Source organism: Macrobrachium nipponense, chromosome 2 (assembly GCF_015104395.2).
Source record: "Macrobrachium nipponense isolate FS-2020 chromosome 2, ASM1510439v2, whole genome shotgun sequence".
In the NCBI taxonomy this organism is placed as follows: Eukaryota; Metazoa; Arthropoda; class Malacostraca; order Decapoda; family Palaemonidae; genus Macrobrachium; species Macrobrachium nipponense.
Window position 1 is genome coordinate 58,728,142 of NC_087201.1, and position 20,976 is coordinate 58,749,117.

Here is a 20,976-nt window from a genome sequence, read left to right on the forward strand (position 1 = left end):
CAATTTGAAAAGCTATTAGATATGCTACTAGAATACAACATTCAACAAATAAATCACCTGCCAACAAGAAAGGAAAATACTTTAGACCTAGCCTATGTGAACGAGATGAATTATGTTAAAGAAATAATAGTTTATAATGCGAGTATTTCAGACCATAATGTCATAGAATTAACAGTTCATTCCAAAGCAAGTGAAAAATAGAGATAAGCAAGAAATGAAAAAGTGGGAAGGATATGGAAAATACAACTTCTACAGTAAAAATATAAAATGGTCAGAAATTAATGAAGAATTAATTAAACAAAGATTGGGATAACATTTTCGTAAGTGATGACATAAGGGTAAATACGGAGATATTATATAAAATTATTGGAGAAAATAGTGGAAAAATATATACGAAGAAGAAAAGTAAACATCATTCATGCATACCAAGAGACAGAAGGATCTTGTGCCAGAAAATCAGAAAGTGGAAAAAAGGTCTTGCAAAGAAAAAAATGCATGGAAAGTTATAGAACTAAAAGTAAGATAGAAAATGCAGAACAAAAGATTATACAATCAAAAGAAAATGAAAAACGGGACTTGGAAGAAATAACCCTATTAAATATCAAGCAAAACCCCAAACTATTATACTCATATGCGAAGAAGATGAATAAAAAGAAGAATAGAAAATAGGCCCTCTGAGAATTGAAGGGAGATTAACAGAATGAAAAAAAGGAAATTTGCAACATACTGGCAGAACGATATAAGAGAGAATTCACCCCTAGAATAGATAATGAAGATATGATATAGAAGTAAGGGATGAAAATAGTGAATATTTAGCTGACATAGATATTAATGAAGCTGATATTGTGCAGGCTATTAATGAAATTAAAAATGGAGGAGCTGCTGCAGGGCCTGATGGAATTCCTGCTATTTTGTTAAAGAAAGTAGTTCATTCTATCGCAAAGCCACTTGCAATATTATTAAGACAAAGTGTAGATACAGGCCAAGATTTATGATGAGCACAAATTAGCATATATTACCCCTACTTTCAAAAGTGGATCAAGACTAGAGGCAAGTAATTATAGGCCTGTGAGTCTAACATCACATATTATGAAAGGGTAATGAAGAAAAGAAAATATTATGAAATATTTAATAAAAATAATTTTGTTTAATAAAGGACAACATGGTTTCGTACCCGGAAAAGTTCACAAACCAAACTGTTAGTCCACCGTGAGAACATATTCAAAAATATGGAAAAGCGGAAATGAACAGATGTGGTTTATTTAGACTTTGCAAAAGCTTTTGATAAAGTAGACCATAATATATTAGCGAAGAAAATTAGAAACACAATATCGTGGATAAAGTAGGAAGATGGTTAAAGAATTTTTACACAACAGAAAACAGATAGTTATTGCAAACGACGAGAAATCGGATGAACCGCCAGGTAATATCCGGTGTGCTGCAAGGTACGGTGTTAGCTGCAATACGTTTGTTATTATGATGAAGACATAGACAATAATGTTAAGGATTCGGTAGTGAGTAGTTCGCAGATGACACAAGAATAAGTAGAGAAATTACTTGTGATGAAGATAGGAACGCTCTACAAAGAGACCTTAACAAAGTATATTGAATTGGGCAGATGTTATACCTGATAAATTTGAATCAATAAATTATGGAGACAGAGAAAGAAAGCTATATGCATATAAGGGACCTAATAATGAGACCATCACAAATAAGGAAGCAGTTAAAGACCTTGGTGTGATGATGAATAGGAACATGTTATGCAATGATCAAATAGCAACTCTGTTGGCAAAATGTAAAGCAATGGGAATGTTGTTACTGGCACTTCAAAACAGAAAAGCTGAACACATGATTATGCTTTATAAAACATATGTTCTAGTCCACTTGAATATTGCAATATGATATGGTACCCCCACACTATCAAAAGGATATTGCACAAATAGAGTGTACAAAGGTCCTTTACAGCTAGAATAGAAGAAGTTAAGGACCTAGACTACTGGGAAAGACTACAATCTTAAAATTATATAGTCTAGAAAGGAGAAGAGAACGCTACATGATAATTAGGCATGGACAGATAGAGAGGAATAGCAGAAAATATCATGGAACTAAAATATCAGAAAGAGCAAGCAGAGGTAGATTAATAGTGCCCAAAACTATAACAGGAAAAATAAGGAGAAAGCACACAGGACATTAATCCACTACGCACCAGCATCGATAATGCAGCGTCTATTCAATGCGTTGCCAGCTCATCTGAGGAATATATCAGGAGTGAGCGTAGATGTGTTTAAGAATAAGCTCGACAAATATCTAAACTGCATCCCAGACCATCCAAGATTGGAAGATGCAAAATATACCGGAAGATGTACTAGCAACTCTCTGGTAGACATTAGAGGTGCCTCACACTGAGGGACCTGGGGCAACCCGCCCCCAACAAGATGTAAGGTCTGTAAGGTAAGGTAAGGTAAGGTCTCTCTCTCTCTTTTTTACTGAGATGAGAGATTTTTATGGTACATATATGCGTAATATGTTTATTAATATTTTCAAATAATAATAATAATAATAATAATAATAACTGTAATTAAAAAAATCATATGTGAAAGTATTTACAAATACTATGATAATCTCTCTCTCTCTCTCTCTCTCTCTCTCTCTCTCTCTCTCTCTCTCTCTCTCTCTCTCTCTCAAAGCGATGTATGTTTTTTTGGATGATGATTTACTAATTTTCAAATATCAATATTAATGTAAACAGCAATAATATAACTTCATTAAAGAAAATACTAAAGTAAATTAGCAAGATTTTAGTTTATAATAAAAAGAATTATGTAACCCTTGTCTTGTTACGTAGCCAGCTTTGTTGGCTGGGTTCCAACTGTCAAATCCAGTGTTGCCATTTACGGATCATTGAGATTCTCTCTCTCTCTCTCTTTTGCTGATATATATGAGATAATTTCTATGGTACATGTATATGTATTAATATTTTTGCATAATAATAATAATAATAATAATAATATAATATAACTAATCTCAAAATTCACATGTGATAGTATTTAAAGAAGTACAATAATCTATCCATTTCACTCTTTTAAATAAGGACAACCCTCTCTCTCTCTCTCTCTCTCTCTCTCTCTCTCTCTCTCTCTCTCTCTCTCTCTCTCTCCACATGAGTACTAGCATGCGCTAGTGGTAACTCATCGCCCTCTGTTTGGGCTGGAAGTGTATGTATAAGTATATCTTAAGGACATTACTACATTTTATGGTAAAATAATAATATACAGTGCTAGTTAACAAATAATATTACGTTTAATGAGATTAAACAGTAACAATAACTCTCTCTCTCTCTCTCTCTCTCTCTCTCTCTCTCTCGCTCTCTTCTCTCTCTCTCTCTCTCTCTCTCTCTCTCTGCTATTGGCTGTTATATATTTCTAATGGTAAAATGTTTAAGATTACTTTAAAATTATATTAATAATACCAATTCAATGGTATTATTTGATGTAGATAATACTTTAAGTAGACATTTGGTATTTGTGATTTCACATTCCATTGTTCCCTTGTAAAAAGAAAATGGATGTCTCAAATAGTAACAGTATGTAAAACCGAAAACTTTGCATGACCGAATACTTATGGGGGGACTGAATTATTTTCACATACGTAACTAAGTCATTCAGTACGTACATAGTATGTATTTATGTATAAACATAAAATGTAAGATTTACTTTTAAATAGTATTAATAATATTTCAAAGATTAATATGAACCATAATAGGATATTTTATGTATATTTGATGAAGGATGGTCTTTAAGGGATACTTTGGTGTTTGCATGTCCAGGATAGTTTATGAGCATTTTTAGAGGGGGGTTCCAAACATTCGCGGATTCTAACTATTCGCGGGGGGGTCTGGTACGCATCCCCCGCGAATACGGGGGGACCACTGTACTCCACAAAACCTGTCATCCTGGAGGAATGGACGGGGTTATCGCTCTAGGTCCGCGAGCATGGAAGCATTTAGGTGGTTTTGTTCTCCCGGTAGCTATTCAAGATTGAGCCAACAACGGCCATCAGAGATCACAGATACCGCGGTTGTAGGGTCGGACGGCCATGAATCACACGAACGTTTGTCAGAGGATAGGAGTGAACTAACTTCTCCTGCAGTCAAACAGAATGCTTTGGAATCAGAGGAAGGGGAGAATCGGGAGTTTCTGGCTTCGTATACGGAAGTGACTTAATTTTTCATCAATTCAATAACCTTTCAAAGGAAGTCTGAAACCCCTGCCAGCATAGCTCCTGTGGGAATTGACGTGCTATTAGGACTAGAAAAGGATACTATGAATTACCATGCTCAAGTCATGCAGAGTCTGTGTTATAACATGTTAATGCACAGATTTCAGGAAGGGATAATTCTTTAAGATCAAATAGATCATTCAAGTTCATTCCCCCGCCATTACTGAGACATAGGAAATATTATGTGACACCTGTTGTTCCATTATTATCAAGACAAATCAATCCAGATGTGGTAAGGCTAAAACCTGGATTAACCTTGGCTCAAGTTAAGATGGAATGCCCATCACTGACTTGTCAGGAAGCTGTTACTTTAGAAGCAACAGCTTCTTGTGTCTTTCAGACTGCTGCTTAGACCTTTGGTCAACAGCAGTCGCTAAAATTACATCCTAAGTCAACAAGGAGATTAGTAGATGAGGCAATGTTTATCATATTACTTCAGTCTGGTTCAAAAGCAATTTTGTACTTGACAGATTTGAGTGCCAAAAATGGGCAAATATCCTGTTGATGAGGAGAGATGCATTGGCTAGATTAAGTAGTATATAGATTTGGATTCACTAGTAGCAATTCGAAATGGGGATATCCTAGAGTCACGATTGCTGTTGCCAAAAGGTATACTAGAAGCTGCTATTGATAGAAGAAGGATGGATACTAATAACAAATTAGTCCAACAGGCAGTTAATAAAGCATCTGGAAGCTATGCTAATTGTAGTGAGGTAAGACAACACCAACACATACCACAAAAGAGGCCAGGGAGACAATGCATCCCCTAGATCAGCAAGACCCTCTTCTCCAAAGAAGTAGTTAGCTCATTGGCCCTTTCACAAGGCCCAGTAGAGGAAGGGGTATTAGAGGCAGAGGGAGAGGTTCAAGATGATAGGATGGGCACCTCTCACCACTTAGTTACACCAGTGGGGGAATGCCTGACAAATCAATGGAGGGTGTGGCTGAAATTTGGAGCAGAGCTGTGGTTGGTGGATGTACTCAGTCGGATATCTGATTCCATTCAACTTTGCTCCACCCCACCCTGACAGAACAACCATTACCACACCTCTCTTTTGCTCAGGAATCTCAGAAAAAAATCCTTATCCTACAGGAAGTGAAGATGATGTAGGAGGGAGCTGTAGAACAAGTAACACTTCTTCAAGTGGGTATTACAGCCGTATTTTCCTTGTCCCCAAGGCCAATGGAGATTAGAGGACAGTTATAGTCCTGTCAACATGAAATCTGTTCATAAGGAAAACGGGGTTCAAAATGGAGACCCGAAGGACAGTTCTAGCAGCAGTCAGAGACGAAGGATTTTATGCTGACAATGGACTGGAAGGAGGCATACTTCCAGAACCCAATCTATCAATCTTCCAGGAAATTTCTCTGTTTCAGTCTTGCTGGGAAGGTTTTTCAATTCAAGAGTACTGTGCTTCAGATTGACAATGTCTCCTCAAGTATTTACAAGGGTATTCACTCTCGTGTCGACATGGGCGCATGTTCAGGGGATCAGGTTAATAAGATACCTCGACGACTGGCTGGCGATAGCAAAGTCCCGAGAAAAATTACTTCGGGACAGGGATATCCTTCTAGTTATGTCACAGCCTAGCATTGTGATAAATCAGGAGAAGTCGAGTTTGGATTCCAGTCAGAAGCTGCTGTATCTAGGTATGATCATAGACACAGTAAAGGCCTAAGCTTTCCCTTCAGAACAGAGGGTAGAGAAATGCAAACAAGTAGTGAATGCCTTTCTAGGAAAACAAACACAACCAGCAAGTGGCAAGTAGTCCTGGGAATCCTAAGTTCCTTGGAAAAGCTGGTGCCACATGGGAGACTACATCTGCAGTCCTTACAGGTTTTGGGCATCAACTGTAGATCACCCATACGACCATTTCCCCTTGTTGACAGAGGTGAGGAAAGACCTACTGTGGTGGTTGCAGGACAGCAATCTGACTGTGGGAGTTCCCCTTCAGCAACCCTCTTTGGGTCTCCTGGTGTTCTTGGATGCTTCGCTCAAAGTTTGGGCCGCGCACATGGAGGAACTGATGATTTGGGGGAAGTGGAATCACAAGGACAGGGAGCTCCATATAAACGTGCTAGAGTTAAAAGCAGCTTTTCTAGCACTACAGGAGTTCAGGGAGAGAATGAAAGAACAATCAGTGGTATTGATGTCAGAGAACACCTCAGTAGTAGCCTATGTAAACAAGCAAGGATGTTTGGTATCTTGTCCGTTATACCTGATGACAATTCAACTTTATCAGCGGGCTATAGAGAACTTAGTAGACATCAGGGCCAGATATATTCTAGGAAAAGAAACTTAATAGCTGACAAATTGAACTGCGGGAACCAGATTCTAGGAACAGTGGTCCTTACGTCAGGAAGTGGTAGACAGAAGGTTCATCTGTGGGAAGGGCCAATCATAGACCTGTTCTCAACAAAGTACAACAAAAAGTTGGAGGTATATTGTTCAGCAGTCCCGGACGCAGAAGCAGTAGCAGAAGATGTTCTACAACACCCATGGGATAATCTGGACATATACACATTTCCTTTGTTTTGCCTGATCTGTCAGGTCCTGAACAAGGTGGTGCAGTCTCAGAACCTCAAGATAACTCTGGTAGCCCCATAGTGGCTGAGGGTAGAGTGGTTTTCAGACCTGTTGGAACTTCTAATAGATGTGCTGAGAGAATTACCTCCCTGGAACAACCTACTGTGTCAACCACGTGTGGAGAGGTACCACCAGTCTGTGCAGTCCCTATCACTTCACAGATGGAGACGGTCAAGTACCTCCTGCGAGCGAAGAGGCTTTTCTCAGAAGGCAGCATCATAGATGGCAGGAAATATCAGGTCATCGACAGCTGCGTACCAGGGAAAATGGTCTGTGTACTGTGATTGGTGTCGTAGAGGATCTTTCTCCACTCAGAACCACTATTCAGCAGTTAGCAGATTTTCTGATATATCTCAGAACAGAAAGACATTTGTCTGTATCTGCCATAAAGGGATATAGGGCTGCACTAGCTTCGGTTCTGCAGATGAAAGGCGTGGATATTTCTTCTTCATGGGAAATGGCTATGTTAATGAAGAGTTTTGAGCATTCCTGTTCCCCAAAGGAACTAAAAGCTCCAGATTGGTATTTAACATTGGTACTGAGCAGCCTTACAAAACCCCCAAATGAGCTATTGTGACAGTCCACAGATAGGAGTTTGACCCAGAAAGCAATCTTCCTGTTGGCTCTAGCCTCAACCGAAAGGGTGGTGGAGCTACATAGTCTGTCATATGTGGTGAAGCATTCTAGAGGTTGAAAGTCTATGGTCTTCGAATTTATTCCAGAATTCGTAGCCAAAACTCAAAACCCATCAGTATTAGATGCCAGATTTGCCTCCTTTTTGATACCTTCTCTGGGAGAATTTGTGGATGATGACCCTGAAGAAATGCTGTTATGTCCTGTCAGAGTACTACAAGCTTACTTGAAAAGAACTCGGCATCTCAGACCGGGATGCCAAAGGGTTTTTGTGAGTACAGGATGGACAAGAAGGAAGTGTCCAGGAATAAAATATCGTTTTGGTTGAGAGAAATGATCAGGAATGCATATGTGATAGAAGCAGTAGTGTCAAATAATCTTGAGAGAACTAGAGCTCTTGATATCAGGGGCCTGAGCACTTCTTTGGCATTTAAGAAAAATATATCTGTGGAGAGGATTTTGAAAGCTTGTGTTTGGCAATGCCAAACAACTTTCACTTCCTTTTATTTAAAAGATGTTGCCCATAGATCATTGGACACTTTTTTTTCCTTGGGTCTGGTGGTGGCTGCTCAACAAGTGGTATAGCTCATCCAGTACCCCTGGTAGGTCAGTTTGTATCTAGTCTAAGATGAAGGTATTAAAGTATAATGAATGGAATGACTGGTCTTGTTTCTTTCCTACATTTTTTATCCACTTCTTTACCTAATGACAGTGAGAGAAAGAATACCATCAGAAGCTGGAATGGACTAGATACAGGTGAATGAGACAGCCATACTGTAAAGATAATCAAGAGCATAGGATGCTTTTCAGTAGCAACACACCCCTCTCTGTTGCAGGGAAGGAGTGGGGTGATAATAGATCCACATACAGGGACATGAGTTTCTTGTAAGAACATATAGCTCTCCATCTTCCTTAATGCAATAAGCTATGGTGTTGTATAAAACACCCGGAGAGGGAAACCAATATGTAGATTCTCATATATCTTGGGTTCTTAGGTTGTAGTCCATTGTCTTTAGAGTATGGTTATTCGGAAATGGATGAGGGTGGCAAACTCCCATCCCTGATGGCTTTGTCTGTGCACGACTGATCACCGAACAAGTCTTTCACAAAGTGCTCATCTAAGTCCTTGAAGTCTTCGATCTTCTTAGCAAGGGCTCTGACGATCCAGTTTAGGTTCTTAACTAATAGGTGGTCAGCTCTGCTGAAAAGAACATAATCTTTGCTGAAGTGAAGGGGGAACAATGGACAGTTGACGAGGCCAGAGAAGTTCCACTGGGAGGGGCACTGGTGTATAACAGGTATCTAACCAGACAAAGGGGAGGATGGGCAAAAGTAGCCTTACTTGCTCCCTCTTAGCTTAGAGCCAGTATTCAATTTCTTAGATCGCCTTCTTGGATGGTGTGGAAAGAATCATTCACAGACAAAGCCGTCAGTGATGGCTCTCCAAAACTTGCGCCCCTTTGCTCTTTTGGGGTTCTGAAGAAGAGAAAACTTTGGTGCTTCTCCACCACCAGATGAGTCCACAGTCCTAGAGGTTGGCATTATTATACTTATACTTGCCTTTAGATTCACTTCACCTTTTCCCTCAGACGATAGTGGAGAAAATCACGTAAGACCTCCAGAAGAAGTCCACTCAAGACCTCTTAGCACCCAATTGCCCCTAATGGAAGCAAGCTGAAGTTGCAAACCAGACCCCACTCCAATGTCCAATGAACTACAAGTCCTTTGTGCCCCAGTAGGGACCAGACTGCTCCATTTTTGGGAGAAGTCGAATCACAGATGGGCAGACTAATGGATCAAGATTCTGAAGGAGAGCTACTCCATCCCATTCATGGAGAACCCTCCTTTGGTCACTTCTCCCATTGTCTTGATGGCTTACTCAAAAGGCTCAGAGAAGCATTCAGCCCTTTTGAAGGAATTATCTCTTCAACTAAAGAGAGACAAAAGTCAAGGATATCCACACAATCATCTGTTTGTAGTCCTCAAAATGTTGGGGGAGGGTTGAAGACCAGTCCTAAATGTAAGAGGTCTCAGTCGTTTCGTAGGGAAGATGAGTTCAAGATAGAGACAAACCAGTCGGTTACGTACTCCATTCACCTGGGTGATTGGATGATAATGTTGGATATGCAGAATGGTTAAGTACAGGCGGCCCGCGGTTAACGGCGCAATCACTCAACAGCGAATCGGTTTTACGGCGGTCGTCAAAAATATTCACTAAAAAAATAAGGCATTTTAAAGTTATCTTTACGGCACGAATTTCAGTTAACAGTGCCGCTAGCGCCGTTGTCTAACGAGTTCATACTTTTGTAGAAATGCCGTTCAGACCATAAAGGTTATGCAAATTATATTAACAAATTTTATGGAGAGTTATTACGTAGGTATTAGGGTAAAATATATGCCTCTGACGCTGTTCTATGCCGAAAATATCAAGTTACGTAAGTGCAAATTTAGCTATGGATGTGTCAATTTATAAATGTTCATGCTTTTGTTTAAAATGTGTATGAAAATGTATTACGTGAAAGGCATTCTTATTTCTGTACAGAAATATGATACAAAGGCAGCTTTTGAAACTGCCCTTCACGTTATCAAATACGATGTTTTTTCATGTTCTTTCTTGTAAGCCGCCGCTCTTCCGAGAATATTGATTTAAAAAAACAAGTGCCAAAATTAGCGATCAATTGTGCGATTTTTATAAAACATGTTTTATGCTTTTATGTTTCAAAATATGTGATATGGGAAAATGTATTACAAAATAGGGACTTTTGTTTTTGTTTTTTTGCAGAAATATGATAAAAAGGCAGCTTTTGAAACTCCCCTTCAAGTTATCGACTACGATGTTTTTTTCAAGTTCGTTCTTGTATGCCGCTGTCTGCCGCTCTTCCGAAAATATCGAGTTAAAAAGAGTGCAAATTTAGCGATCGATGTGTCGATTTTTCAAATGTTTATGCTTTTATGTTTAAAATGTATATGAAAATATATTACACAAAGGTATTTTCATTTTTGTACAGAAATAAGATACAAATTAAGGCAGCCTTTGTAACTACGCTCCACGTTGTCAGGGGATGGTTTTTCATGTTCGTTCTTGTCCGCCAGTTCCGAAAAATGCATTGTGTTATTTTATTAATTATGCATCTTTTCCATAAATCCTTTAAAAAAGTTATACATTATTTCACTGTATCCAAGAATATTGTATGTATTCTCATATTATTGTATTTTAAAATACTACGGCAAATTTAAGCCCGTATTCCGTGGAGCGGCCAATGTTGTGGTTTGAAATCAGCTGATGAATACGAGTTTGTTTCACCATAACGCAATTCTGATCGAATGCTCTTGCTTCTAGTTAGCATAAACGAATATCTATATACTTGACTTATATGAGACAAAGTTATTTTTCCTTATACAGCGTGTTTTTAGGTGGAAATATTTATTGAATATGTCTCGTTGTGAATGTGAACTACTATTTTTTTCGATAACAGATTACGTTGGCGGCATGTTTATTGCGTAAAAAATTATGTGATTCCTGCAATAATCCTTATATCATCGTAATACGAACTTTACGTTATTTATCTTATATCGGCGTGGGAAAACCAACAGTAGAAATGTGTTCTTTCAAGCACAGTAGTTTTGATTAAAATGATTTTATCCCAATTTTATCTACAGTTGTGTGTGATGGCAGACGTTTACTGAGTTTTATCTTTGTTGCCGATGTACGATAATAGTCATTAGCAGCTTGAACTGTTTTCTCCGCTTCAGTTATAACTAGGTTTAAATTTAACGGTATATTTCCTGATTGATCTTTAATCCATATTGATCTCTGATCTATAGCGAATAAAGTTATTACATTAAGATATCTCAGTTCTATTCTATACATAACGCCATTTGTAACAAATACGGTAATGTTGCACTGTAGTACGATGATCGAAATACAAGCCAAACAGATGTTATCCAGTTCGGTTGTACTTAGAAAAAAAAAAGTAGTTTCTCGTTCGGTTGTTCATGGCTGTACACGTTCACGCAACGAGTATAACGTTAAAACCATACTTTCATCATTCTCTTTTGCTGTGATTGAACTTATGTAACTAGAAGATGGATAAAGTTAGGCCATTGTAATTTGATCTCTCATAAAAATCGGACCTATCGTAAACGAACTAATGGATCGTAACCTGAACACTACAGCTACCTGTACACTGTATAAACTTTATTATATCTTTACATACTCTAGACACCCACATGTTCTGTACAGTAAATTCTATAGTACTATACTGCATAAATATAATTTTACTTATTGCGCCGTTGTGGGATTACGGCGCCTTTGACTGGTCTAGAGTTTCGAAAGAAGGTGTGCGGCGGCCGTAGGCTTTAAAATCGCTCAGCGTCGAAAATCGCTTGGCGTCGGTGGCCAGGAACGGAACCCCTGCCGCTAACCGAGGGCCGCCTGTACTTCCATATCCCCATCCTTCTGGACTCCAGGAAGTATCTTAGGTGTAACTTCCTGGGCAAAGTGTTACAGTTTCGGCCACTTCTGCTTTGGCATCTCACACCTCAAGTGTTTACTCAAGTCCCCTTTCTTCTAGCAAAATGGCTTCATCCGATTAGCATCAACATCAGTATTTACCTGGATGACTGGCTCCTTCGATTCTCTTTGAAGGCGAGGTGCGTGAAGGACCTGCAGACCATTCTTTCATTCTTTGCCTTATGCAGGAACTAGGAATTCTTTTAAATCTTCAAAAAGTCCAAGTTAGCCTGACACAGGAGAGACTATTTGGGGATGAGCCTCATTATCGAACTTTTCATGCTTTTCCGTCCCCCAAGAGAATTGCCAACTGCTTCTGGACAATCTGCAGTTTTTCTGTTCTCTCGTCTTGTTCGGCTCATCAATGGATCACCTTACTAAGGACTATCATCTGTTGATCCATTACGACCTTTGTCAAGTTGGCCAGACTACACATGAGAGTCCTCCAATTCTACCTAAAAGCCAGCTAGGACAGGAAAATAAAATTAGACCTCTAGTGGCAGTCATCCGAAGGAAGACTTCGCTGGGAGTCTCTTCCTGTGAGCCCCACCTTAGATTTCTACTCAGATGCCACAGATCTATGCTGGGGAGCCCTTCTGGAAAGTCAGGAAGTTCCTGGGACATGGTCCAAAGAACAGCAGAAACTGCATATCAATATCAAGGAGCTAAAGGCAGTTCATCTAGGTCTTAAGTGCTTGTAGACCATGGCCTACAACAAGACAGTGCACTATTGTACAGTCAAACCTCGGATTTCGTATACCCTGGTACTATAGATATTTTTAGCAATTTTTACCCATTGTTTAATTGGTTTACTCTTTATGAACAAACCACAGTAAAACACACATTTAAAAAAAAAATTTAACCAGAACAAGTATTGCAACTTGAACAGCACTGACAGTGGTTGCAAGGCATATTGACTCAGGTGGTTACTTGACACTGGAAAGGAGGAAAGCCCTGACATTACATCGGATCTGGGAGTTTGACATAGGAGTGGCTTTGGTGGCTATTATCATGCATTGTTGTAATTTTCCATTAATATGAGAAAAATTGGGTGTTATTAGTCACTGATAAAGCTGTTGTATCATATTTGACAGTGTGGAGGATCTGAAGGCTCATTAAAATGACTATTATATCAGAGTAGGAGGTATTTGTAAAAATGTTACTGATTATTAAAGACAGCATAAATATCAAGGCAGGTGTTTCAGTCCATAAAACCCATAAAATTTAAAACTTGGTTCAAATGTATGAAATGATTTAGTTAACTTTATATTGAATTTTTGTCTGTTCATGTTAATGCTAGTACTATTTTATTTGCTAACTTTTCACACATTGGTTAAGTCAGATCTCATTTATTTTCCAGAAAACTGTTGAAAGCAGGAAAGAGAAACGCAGAGAAGAGTGGGAAATGGAGCGCGGCTCACGGTATGGTGGTGAGGGTGGTGAAAACGAATTTGCCAGGTAAGATTTTTTGTACAATTCATTTAGTCATTTGTTTTAATTAAAAGTAATCAAGATTTTTATGAATACAGTCTGTCATGCCCTGTCATTGTTGCAAAATATAAGAATTTCATGTGTAGGCCTATGCCCTGACATTGCTTAAAAAATATAAATTTTACGTGTGGGCCTATACCCTGTAGTTGCCTCAAGATATAAGATATTGACAAGTGGGCTTATGCCCTGTCATTGGCTCAAAAATATAAGAATTTGATGTGTAGGCTCATGCCGTCATTGCCTCAAGATACAAGATTTGACGTGTAGGCCTATGCCCTGTCATTGCCTAAAAATATATGAAATTGGTGAGTAGGCTTATTCCCTGTTATTACCTCAAAATATAAGAAATGGACGAGTAAGCCTATCCTGTCATTGCCCCAAAATATAGGAAATTGACGTGTAGGCCTAATTTCTGAATGATATTAGCATTAGACATGTAGGATTATGATGAATTAATACCCTAATATCGGAAGTGGCTGCATAAGTCTATGCTTCATTTCCATTAATGTAGTCTATGTTGGATCTGCTAATGTAGGCCAACATGAATTGAAAAAAAAAAGCATGTGTATGTAGGCTGTTGTTATTGTTAATAGGGCTTAGTTTTTCCAGACCTCTGAGTCCCAAGTAGACTCTTCTTGGGCTGGTAGGCTGTGCATGGTAAAATAAAGATGCACAGACAAAATGATCCAAGATCTTCATAATGATACAAAACTTAATATATCTTTTATCGGGGATCTCGGTTGCATACTTCACAACTCTGGGAATTCAAATCTGTGGTGTCATGATTCATGCACAAAACTCAACATTACCGAACAGTGTCAAATTTATACTGGTATTCATTTGGACCGTTAACTAGTGTGATGTCATTCCCCCTTCGAGAGTTAGCCAATCACAGGCATGCAGTGGGCAGGGCTTAGCTGGAAAGCTAGCTACCCTCTGCTATAGTAAGTTCAATATTGAAAATCCGCATATTATATTGGGTACAAAAGTAATTTGTTATGCCTCAGTTCTTCAGCTAACTCTAGCTTGTATCAACTTTGTCTTATTTTCAGAGAGAATGAGCGAGAACGAGAGAGATACCGTGATAACGAAAGAGATCGTAGGGATAGATACAGAGAAAGTGACAGAGAGAAGAGGAGACGTAGGTCAAGATCAAGGTCACGATCACGAGATAGGCGACGTCGACGTTCAAGGTCAAGGGACAGACATTACCGATCTCATTCTCGTTCTAGGTCACGAGATCGTAGGTAAGGTAGAAAGATTTTCACTGTTGTGCAGAGACTACTTGTAGATTGTCCTTGTTTATATATGATTGATTGAGCTCTGCCCTCAAAGAAAGTAAATTACGTACGTACATTTTTTATTTATTTGATATAAGGAGCCGAGAAAGCTCAAGGAGGTCACGATCAAGAAGAACAAGATCGAGAGAACGCCGTACAAGATCTCGTGATCGATCTCAATCAAAAGACAGAAGTTCAAGGGACAAGATTGTTCGTGATATTGAGGAAAAAAAGATTCTGCCAGATTTACCTGAAGAGGGTGAAGTTCAAGACAGGAGGTAAAAAGAGATGACTTTTAAGTTTTTATTTCAGTTTATTAACTTGTTCTAGTGAATTTTTTTCATAAACTATGCATCAATGTTTTAAATAGTGACTTATTTTCTTAAATACTTTGTAATAACATTTTAAAGTGACTTCAATATGTTACATTACTGTACAAGATCTTATGGAAAATATTTTGTGTAAAGGAATCTGTGTTCCAGTGTAGGAAAGTGTGAATAGGCAAGGGAAGGAGTGAAATGTTTGTTATGAAAATGATTGTATAGCAGACATATAACGAGAAAAAAAGAAGGTATTTCTTGAAAATTTGCCGTGTGAATATTGGAAAAGGTGGTGAAATTTAGTTGCTGTGAAATTTGCATTACATATCAGTTTTTCCTATAAACTGGCAGTTTATTATTAGTGCTATTAGTTTTGGTGTAAAATTTCAGGTTTTAAAATAAAAATCAAATAATAGGTTTATAATTTCTCTGTTCACATTGTATTAAAGTAAATAATTTTGCTTGTCTTGGTATCGATGTTCATTCCAAGTATTGTCCAGTATCATTTTATAATTTGGTGAATCTTGTCAATATGATTTATTAAGATTTCAAGGAAGGGTTACTCGGTTATAAATCCCCCTCCTGTTTTAGTAAAATTTCAGCATTTTAACTGTTGATATATAATAGACATGCGGTAAAATTATAGTTGTACCGTATAACCTGTGGAACCTGTAAGGAAACATCATGGAACTGGTAGTGATATAGGATCAAGATCATTTCTATGATAAAAATACTAGTCAGTAAAAGAGCATGTGTATATGTAGTTGCAGTATTGTATATGGTTAACCGTATGGGCGATACTACCGACATTCTTGTACACTGTTTTCTTGGTTGGAATTTTTTAAACAAATAGTGGTAGGACAATCATTACCATGAACTGTATGGAAATTTTATATATATATATATATTTTATTCTTTATTGCAGAGATGAAAGTCTTGAACAGGGAGAAATCAGAGATGACCATGATGGTGTGGAGTGAATCCAATGACCTTTTGTTTTTTTTTGAGGATCACATTGCAATGATTTTTGTGACCTTATTATCAGTATACTCCAGATACTTGTTTTATTCATTATGCAGGATGTGTTTGTCTTTTGGACACAAATATATTTGAAAAATAGTTTGGAAGTGGTGAGGTAATTTGTCAGGCTGAAAACTTGTATTAATAAAAGATGTGTTTTATCCATTAAGCCTTAGGGAGACTGAGCCAAGTACTTTTGTAATACTGTTGGTAATTGGTAATGCTTTGGTTGTTTAATTTTAATCTGCAAATTGTACAATAAAGGATATATGTAGCATAATTGCCTACCTGAACAAGTTTACATATAATTATGAACTAGTGTCAGGGTAGAAATTGCTTGCCATTGTGTAAATGATTAAGACTACCTGAAACTGTGAAACTCAAATGTGACCATCACCGACTCCAAATAAAGGGGAAATGTACAAGATAATGTGTTAATTTTCATGTTGACTGCTCGTTGTTTTGTGTTAATTTTCATGTTGACCGCTCTTTGTTTGTAATTTGAAGGCTACTAGTAATTTAGATATTTTCCATTGAGATGAGATTTCACTAAAGAGAAATGTTTAATATTGAAGTGTATAATCAATTTGGGTAGTCTTCCAACTTGCAATGACTCGGTTAAACATTACACAAACTTAGTGTATATAAATCATAAATCATATTTAGCATGTTGGATGTCACTATATTGTGACAATGTTAGCACCCTAATTTAATGTGTTAGTACTATATCAGATGCATCTTTAATTTGTTCATTTATTTTTTATACGTACTTTATCAGATGCACCTTTAATTTGGTCATTTATTTTTTATATGTATCCAATACTTCTACATATCTATGAAGAAACAGCATGACTGCAGTACAAGGTGAATACATTTTAAAGTTGTGGAGAAAAGCAGAGTAACATCTTGGAAATACTTTCTTAATGTCAAAACTAGTTTTATTTTATGGAGTGCACTGATAATCATGGAAAAGAAAGTGTGATGGAATCTAGGTGGTGAAGTAGTTAATTGTGAGGCTGCAGTTGTTAGTTATGAACCATGTCACTGCAATGGTATTGCATGTCATGGTAAAATTTAAGACTCAAAATAGGTACAGGCAGCCCGTGGTTACCATCGCCATCGGTTAGCGGCATTTTGGTTTTACGTTGCTTGTTAAATACGTATATTTATAACTGGGTTTTACACACTGTAGGGTTTATAGTGCCGTTGTCTGGTTATCGGTTTCCTAGGCTAGGTGCCGAGACCGCCTCTTAAAATACAAACATAATGAATATGCATCTTTTCCTCTGCTCTTGTAAAAAGTTATCATTTATTTTGCAGTATCCAATAATACTGTATGTAGTCTTGTATTACTATTTGTGTTATAAAATACATACAAACTGATCATGTTTTGGTTTGGAAAAATCAGATGAGGGCAGAGGTAAGATTATTACGCCGCATTTAACTCTATTCAGCAATTTTCTTGCTTTTATTTAGTGTAAATTAATCTCCCATTGTTAAGACTGAAGGTTTGTTTGCGTATGAACAAATGAAAAATTTTCTGTGACAGTTAGTATTTGTCATAGCTACAAACCTAAGGTCTTAACATTTTACTGCCCACCTCTAGCCGCCCCTCTGTCATCTTATGACATCCAGGGTTGGGAAAGACTAAACGTGTTGGCGTGGGGTTCACAGGCTTTGACCAACTTTCACCCGATCCGGTTAGGCGCTAGAAATTTATCCTATTGTTAAGACCTCAGGTTTGTAGCTATGAAAAATACAATTGTCTTAAGAAAATTTGTCATTTTTCGTTAATGGATGGTTTCGGGAGCATGATATTTCTTTGTAAAAAATACTGATTACGTACATTCATTGGCGTGAAAACAATAAAATGTGTTCTTTCATGGCCAGTATTTTTTATTAAAATACTTTTTTCTCCACTATTACTTGTGGTAGAGTTGCATCCATGTTGCTGATGCACAATAATTTAAAGTCATTAGCAGTGTGAACCTTTTGTTTTCTCAGCTTCAGCTACAACTGGAGCTTAAATTTAGTAGTACATACTAGTATATTTCCTTCCCAATATTTTCTCAATGCTAAATAAAGGTATAATGCAAAATTATTCAAGTCCTGTTGTACTTGATTGATGTCATTTGTAACATAACTACGGTAATTTTTTCTATCGTACAATGGCCGAAATGCAAGCAAAACATTTATCATCAGATGCGGTTCGGTTGTTGTAGCAAAAAAACTTATCATTTAGTTGTTTATGGCTGCAGTGTTTTAAGTAATGATTATTATGGTACTAATGATACTTTTAATCAATCTCATTTTCTTTTTTAGCTGATTTAACTAGAAGATATAAATAAAAGATATGTGAAAAGTCTCTCTCTCTCTCTTTGTCTTACTAGGCCAAGATTTTCCAGTAAGTTCATTGAATCTAACATTAAAAATTTGTATTACTGCCAGGCAGGCTATAGTAAATGATTAAGCAAATGAATTCGAAATTTTCTTTAGAGTTATTACATAGGGCAAAATAACGGGGTGTGACACTGCCTAAGGCATCGTTAACAAGTCTAAGGCACCGTAAGGTGGATTGTGACACCCGTAGACGCTTGAATTTTGGTTAGAGGTGAATGTTGTTTAGCGTTGGGCCTCAAGGAACGGAACCCCTGTGGAACCCTTGCCGTTAACCGGCGGCTGCCTGTACTGTTTTTCTAGAATATCACATTTCAGAATCTTAAATAGTGATATAATTTCTATTAATTTTATTGGATAAAGACTTGTATATTACAGTACTTAGTTATTTGTTATTGTACAATGATAGGTCAATTTGTATACTTTATAGTAGTACTTCATCCACAGAGTTACCCATGTTACTAAGGATTTGCCTATTTTCGAAATTAACTGCTGCTGCTGGTAAAGAACTTGAGGTTTTTAAATGACTGAAGTTCTGTAAGCAAGTGTTCCTATGATTTTTAATAAAATAAAATATTCACTTGTTCATTTAATTTTTAAGAAAAAACTAAAAGATTCACTCAACTTTTGTAGTTACTGTTCTTTTTGTTCATTGGAAGAGCTAAATTTAACTGTGAAAGTGCATTACACATTACGTTTTAAAAAAAAATGTATTTTCACACCGATTTATGGCATGCTTGCAAGCTTGGTCTTTTGTATAGATCAAGGCTTCAGTTGATAGTATGAACTAACTTGCCTTTCAGAATCATGACTACTGACACAAAATTCCAAATATGGTTATGATGGCATTGTAGTTTGTAATTATCCTTAATATACCAGTGTGTAAGCAGAAATTACTAATCAATATCGTAAGGTGTTGCATTGTTGTGCATCCTGTCCAAACAAGTTTGTGAATCATAGTAATGGAGCACTGTATACTAATAGAAATAAGTCCACAGTATTTTTAGGGGACATCATTGAGAAGTGACAGGATTTTGTGGCCTTTTTTAAAGTTTTATAAAAGCACATACCTTGTAATGTACTAAGTTTTTAAGAGCACAACAGTGATTTGAATCAACATAAATATAATTATTAATAAACAGTTTAACCTGACCACTGAGTTGACATTTTTAACTCTCGTAGAACTAACCCAAAAGGGATCATTCTTATTGCAAATATTATATTAAAACATTTAAACTAATAATTTGATAATTGAAAACAGACAAAAATTTTTTCAAGGTTTTATTTCCAGTAGTGATGAATACATGTTGGTATGGTATTAGCGTCCCACCTCGGTGGTCGCAGGTTCGATTCTCTGCCATTCCATAGAGGAGTGAGAAATGTGTATTTCTGGTGATAGAAGTTCACTCTCGACGTGGTTCGGAAGTCACGTAAAGCTGTTGGTCCCGTTGCTGAATAACACTGGTTCCATGCAACGTAAAAACACCATACAAACAAACAATTACGTTAAAACATTTAAGCTAATCATTTGATAATTGAAGACGGACAAAAAATGTTTCAAGGTTTTTATTTCCAGTAGTGATGAATATGTTGTTGGGTGGAAGGTGAAGTACCACCAGACATTTAATTGTAAGCTTTTATGTATCTAGTGATTGGGTCATTAGGGTTATTCAGCAGATACCCATGGTTTTGGTTTGAGTGTTGCAGATTCAAAGATGGGATATTTATTTCAGTGTAGTATGATTTGTTCCTACACGATATACAAACCCTCTGTCCTTTACATAAGGAATTACTTTTGGCATAGCTGGAATTACGGCCGTTAAATTCTTGAACAAGGTGGTTAGGCAGTAACTACCGTGTGGCAGGCGGGTAGGCCAGCCTGCCCGGATGTAAACACTCCACTTTGCCTTCGGCCGTCTTCCAATGAAGACGTGTATTTGAGAGCTCTTGCTGACTGGCCGTTGATCATTTTCCTGATGGGATTTTTATTTTTTTTATTTAATTTTTTTTTTTAATATACTTTGTTTGATATTAATATTAAATTCAATTATTGTGCAAACCTGACATCCAGTTGTACTCGGGGTCCTCTGGGCGAGGGGAGACTCCCCCCACTAACTCACCCGACTTTTCTTCCTCAGACTTGCTGGCTACGGGGGACGATCTCGGACGGGCCTGGTACTCACAGGGGCTGTAAGGGACACCAACGGTCCAGGAGCTGCTGAGTCACCTGGCGAGAGGGGCCATGCCGGTAACACACGGGCCGACCACCACGACGGTGTCCACGCCGGGCTTCGCTGCTCTGCCACACCTGGTGTACACTCAGCACGTAGCCACGGTGATCCTGACACCCACTGTACAGGCACCGCTGCCGGAGGTTTCGATGCCCGCTGTGATGCCGCTCCTGCTACAGCCCCAGACTTCCGGTGTCCCAAGAGCTCTCCTCTAGACCTGCCTCCT

General features: G+C 37.8%; 1 protein-coding gene across 3 annotated transcripts in view; it reads left to right on the forward strand.

Moving 5' to 3' along the window:
• Window positions 1-19,671, forward strand: part of LOC135220618 (putative RNA-binding protein Luc7-like 1) — a 57,856-nt gene extending 38,185 nt beyond the window's left edge. For all 3 annotated transcript variants that reach the window (XM_064257927.1, XM_064257928.1, XM_064257929.1), the window contains 4 exons: window positions 13,372-13,469; window positions 14,555-14,749; window positions 14,881-15,060; window positions 16,028-19,671. In XM_064257927.1, the coding sequence (XP_064113997.1) occupies window positions 13,372-13,469; window positions 14,555-14,749; window positions 14,881-15,060; window positions 16,028-16,082 (528 nt within the window). In that variant the 3' untranslated portion in view covers window positions 16,083-19,671. The remainder of the gene's footprint in view (window positions 1-13,371; window positions 13,470-14,554; window positions 14,750-14,880; window positions 15,061-16,027) is intronic.
• Window positions 19,672-20,976: the final 1,305 nt, after the last annotated feature.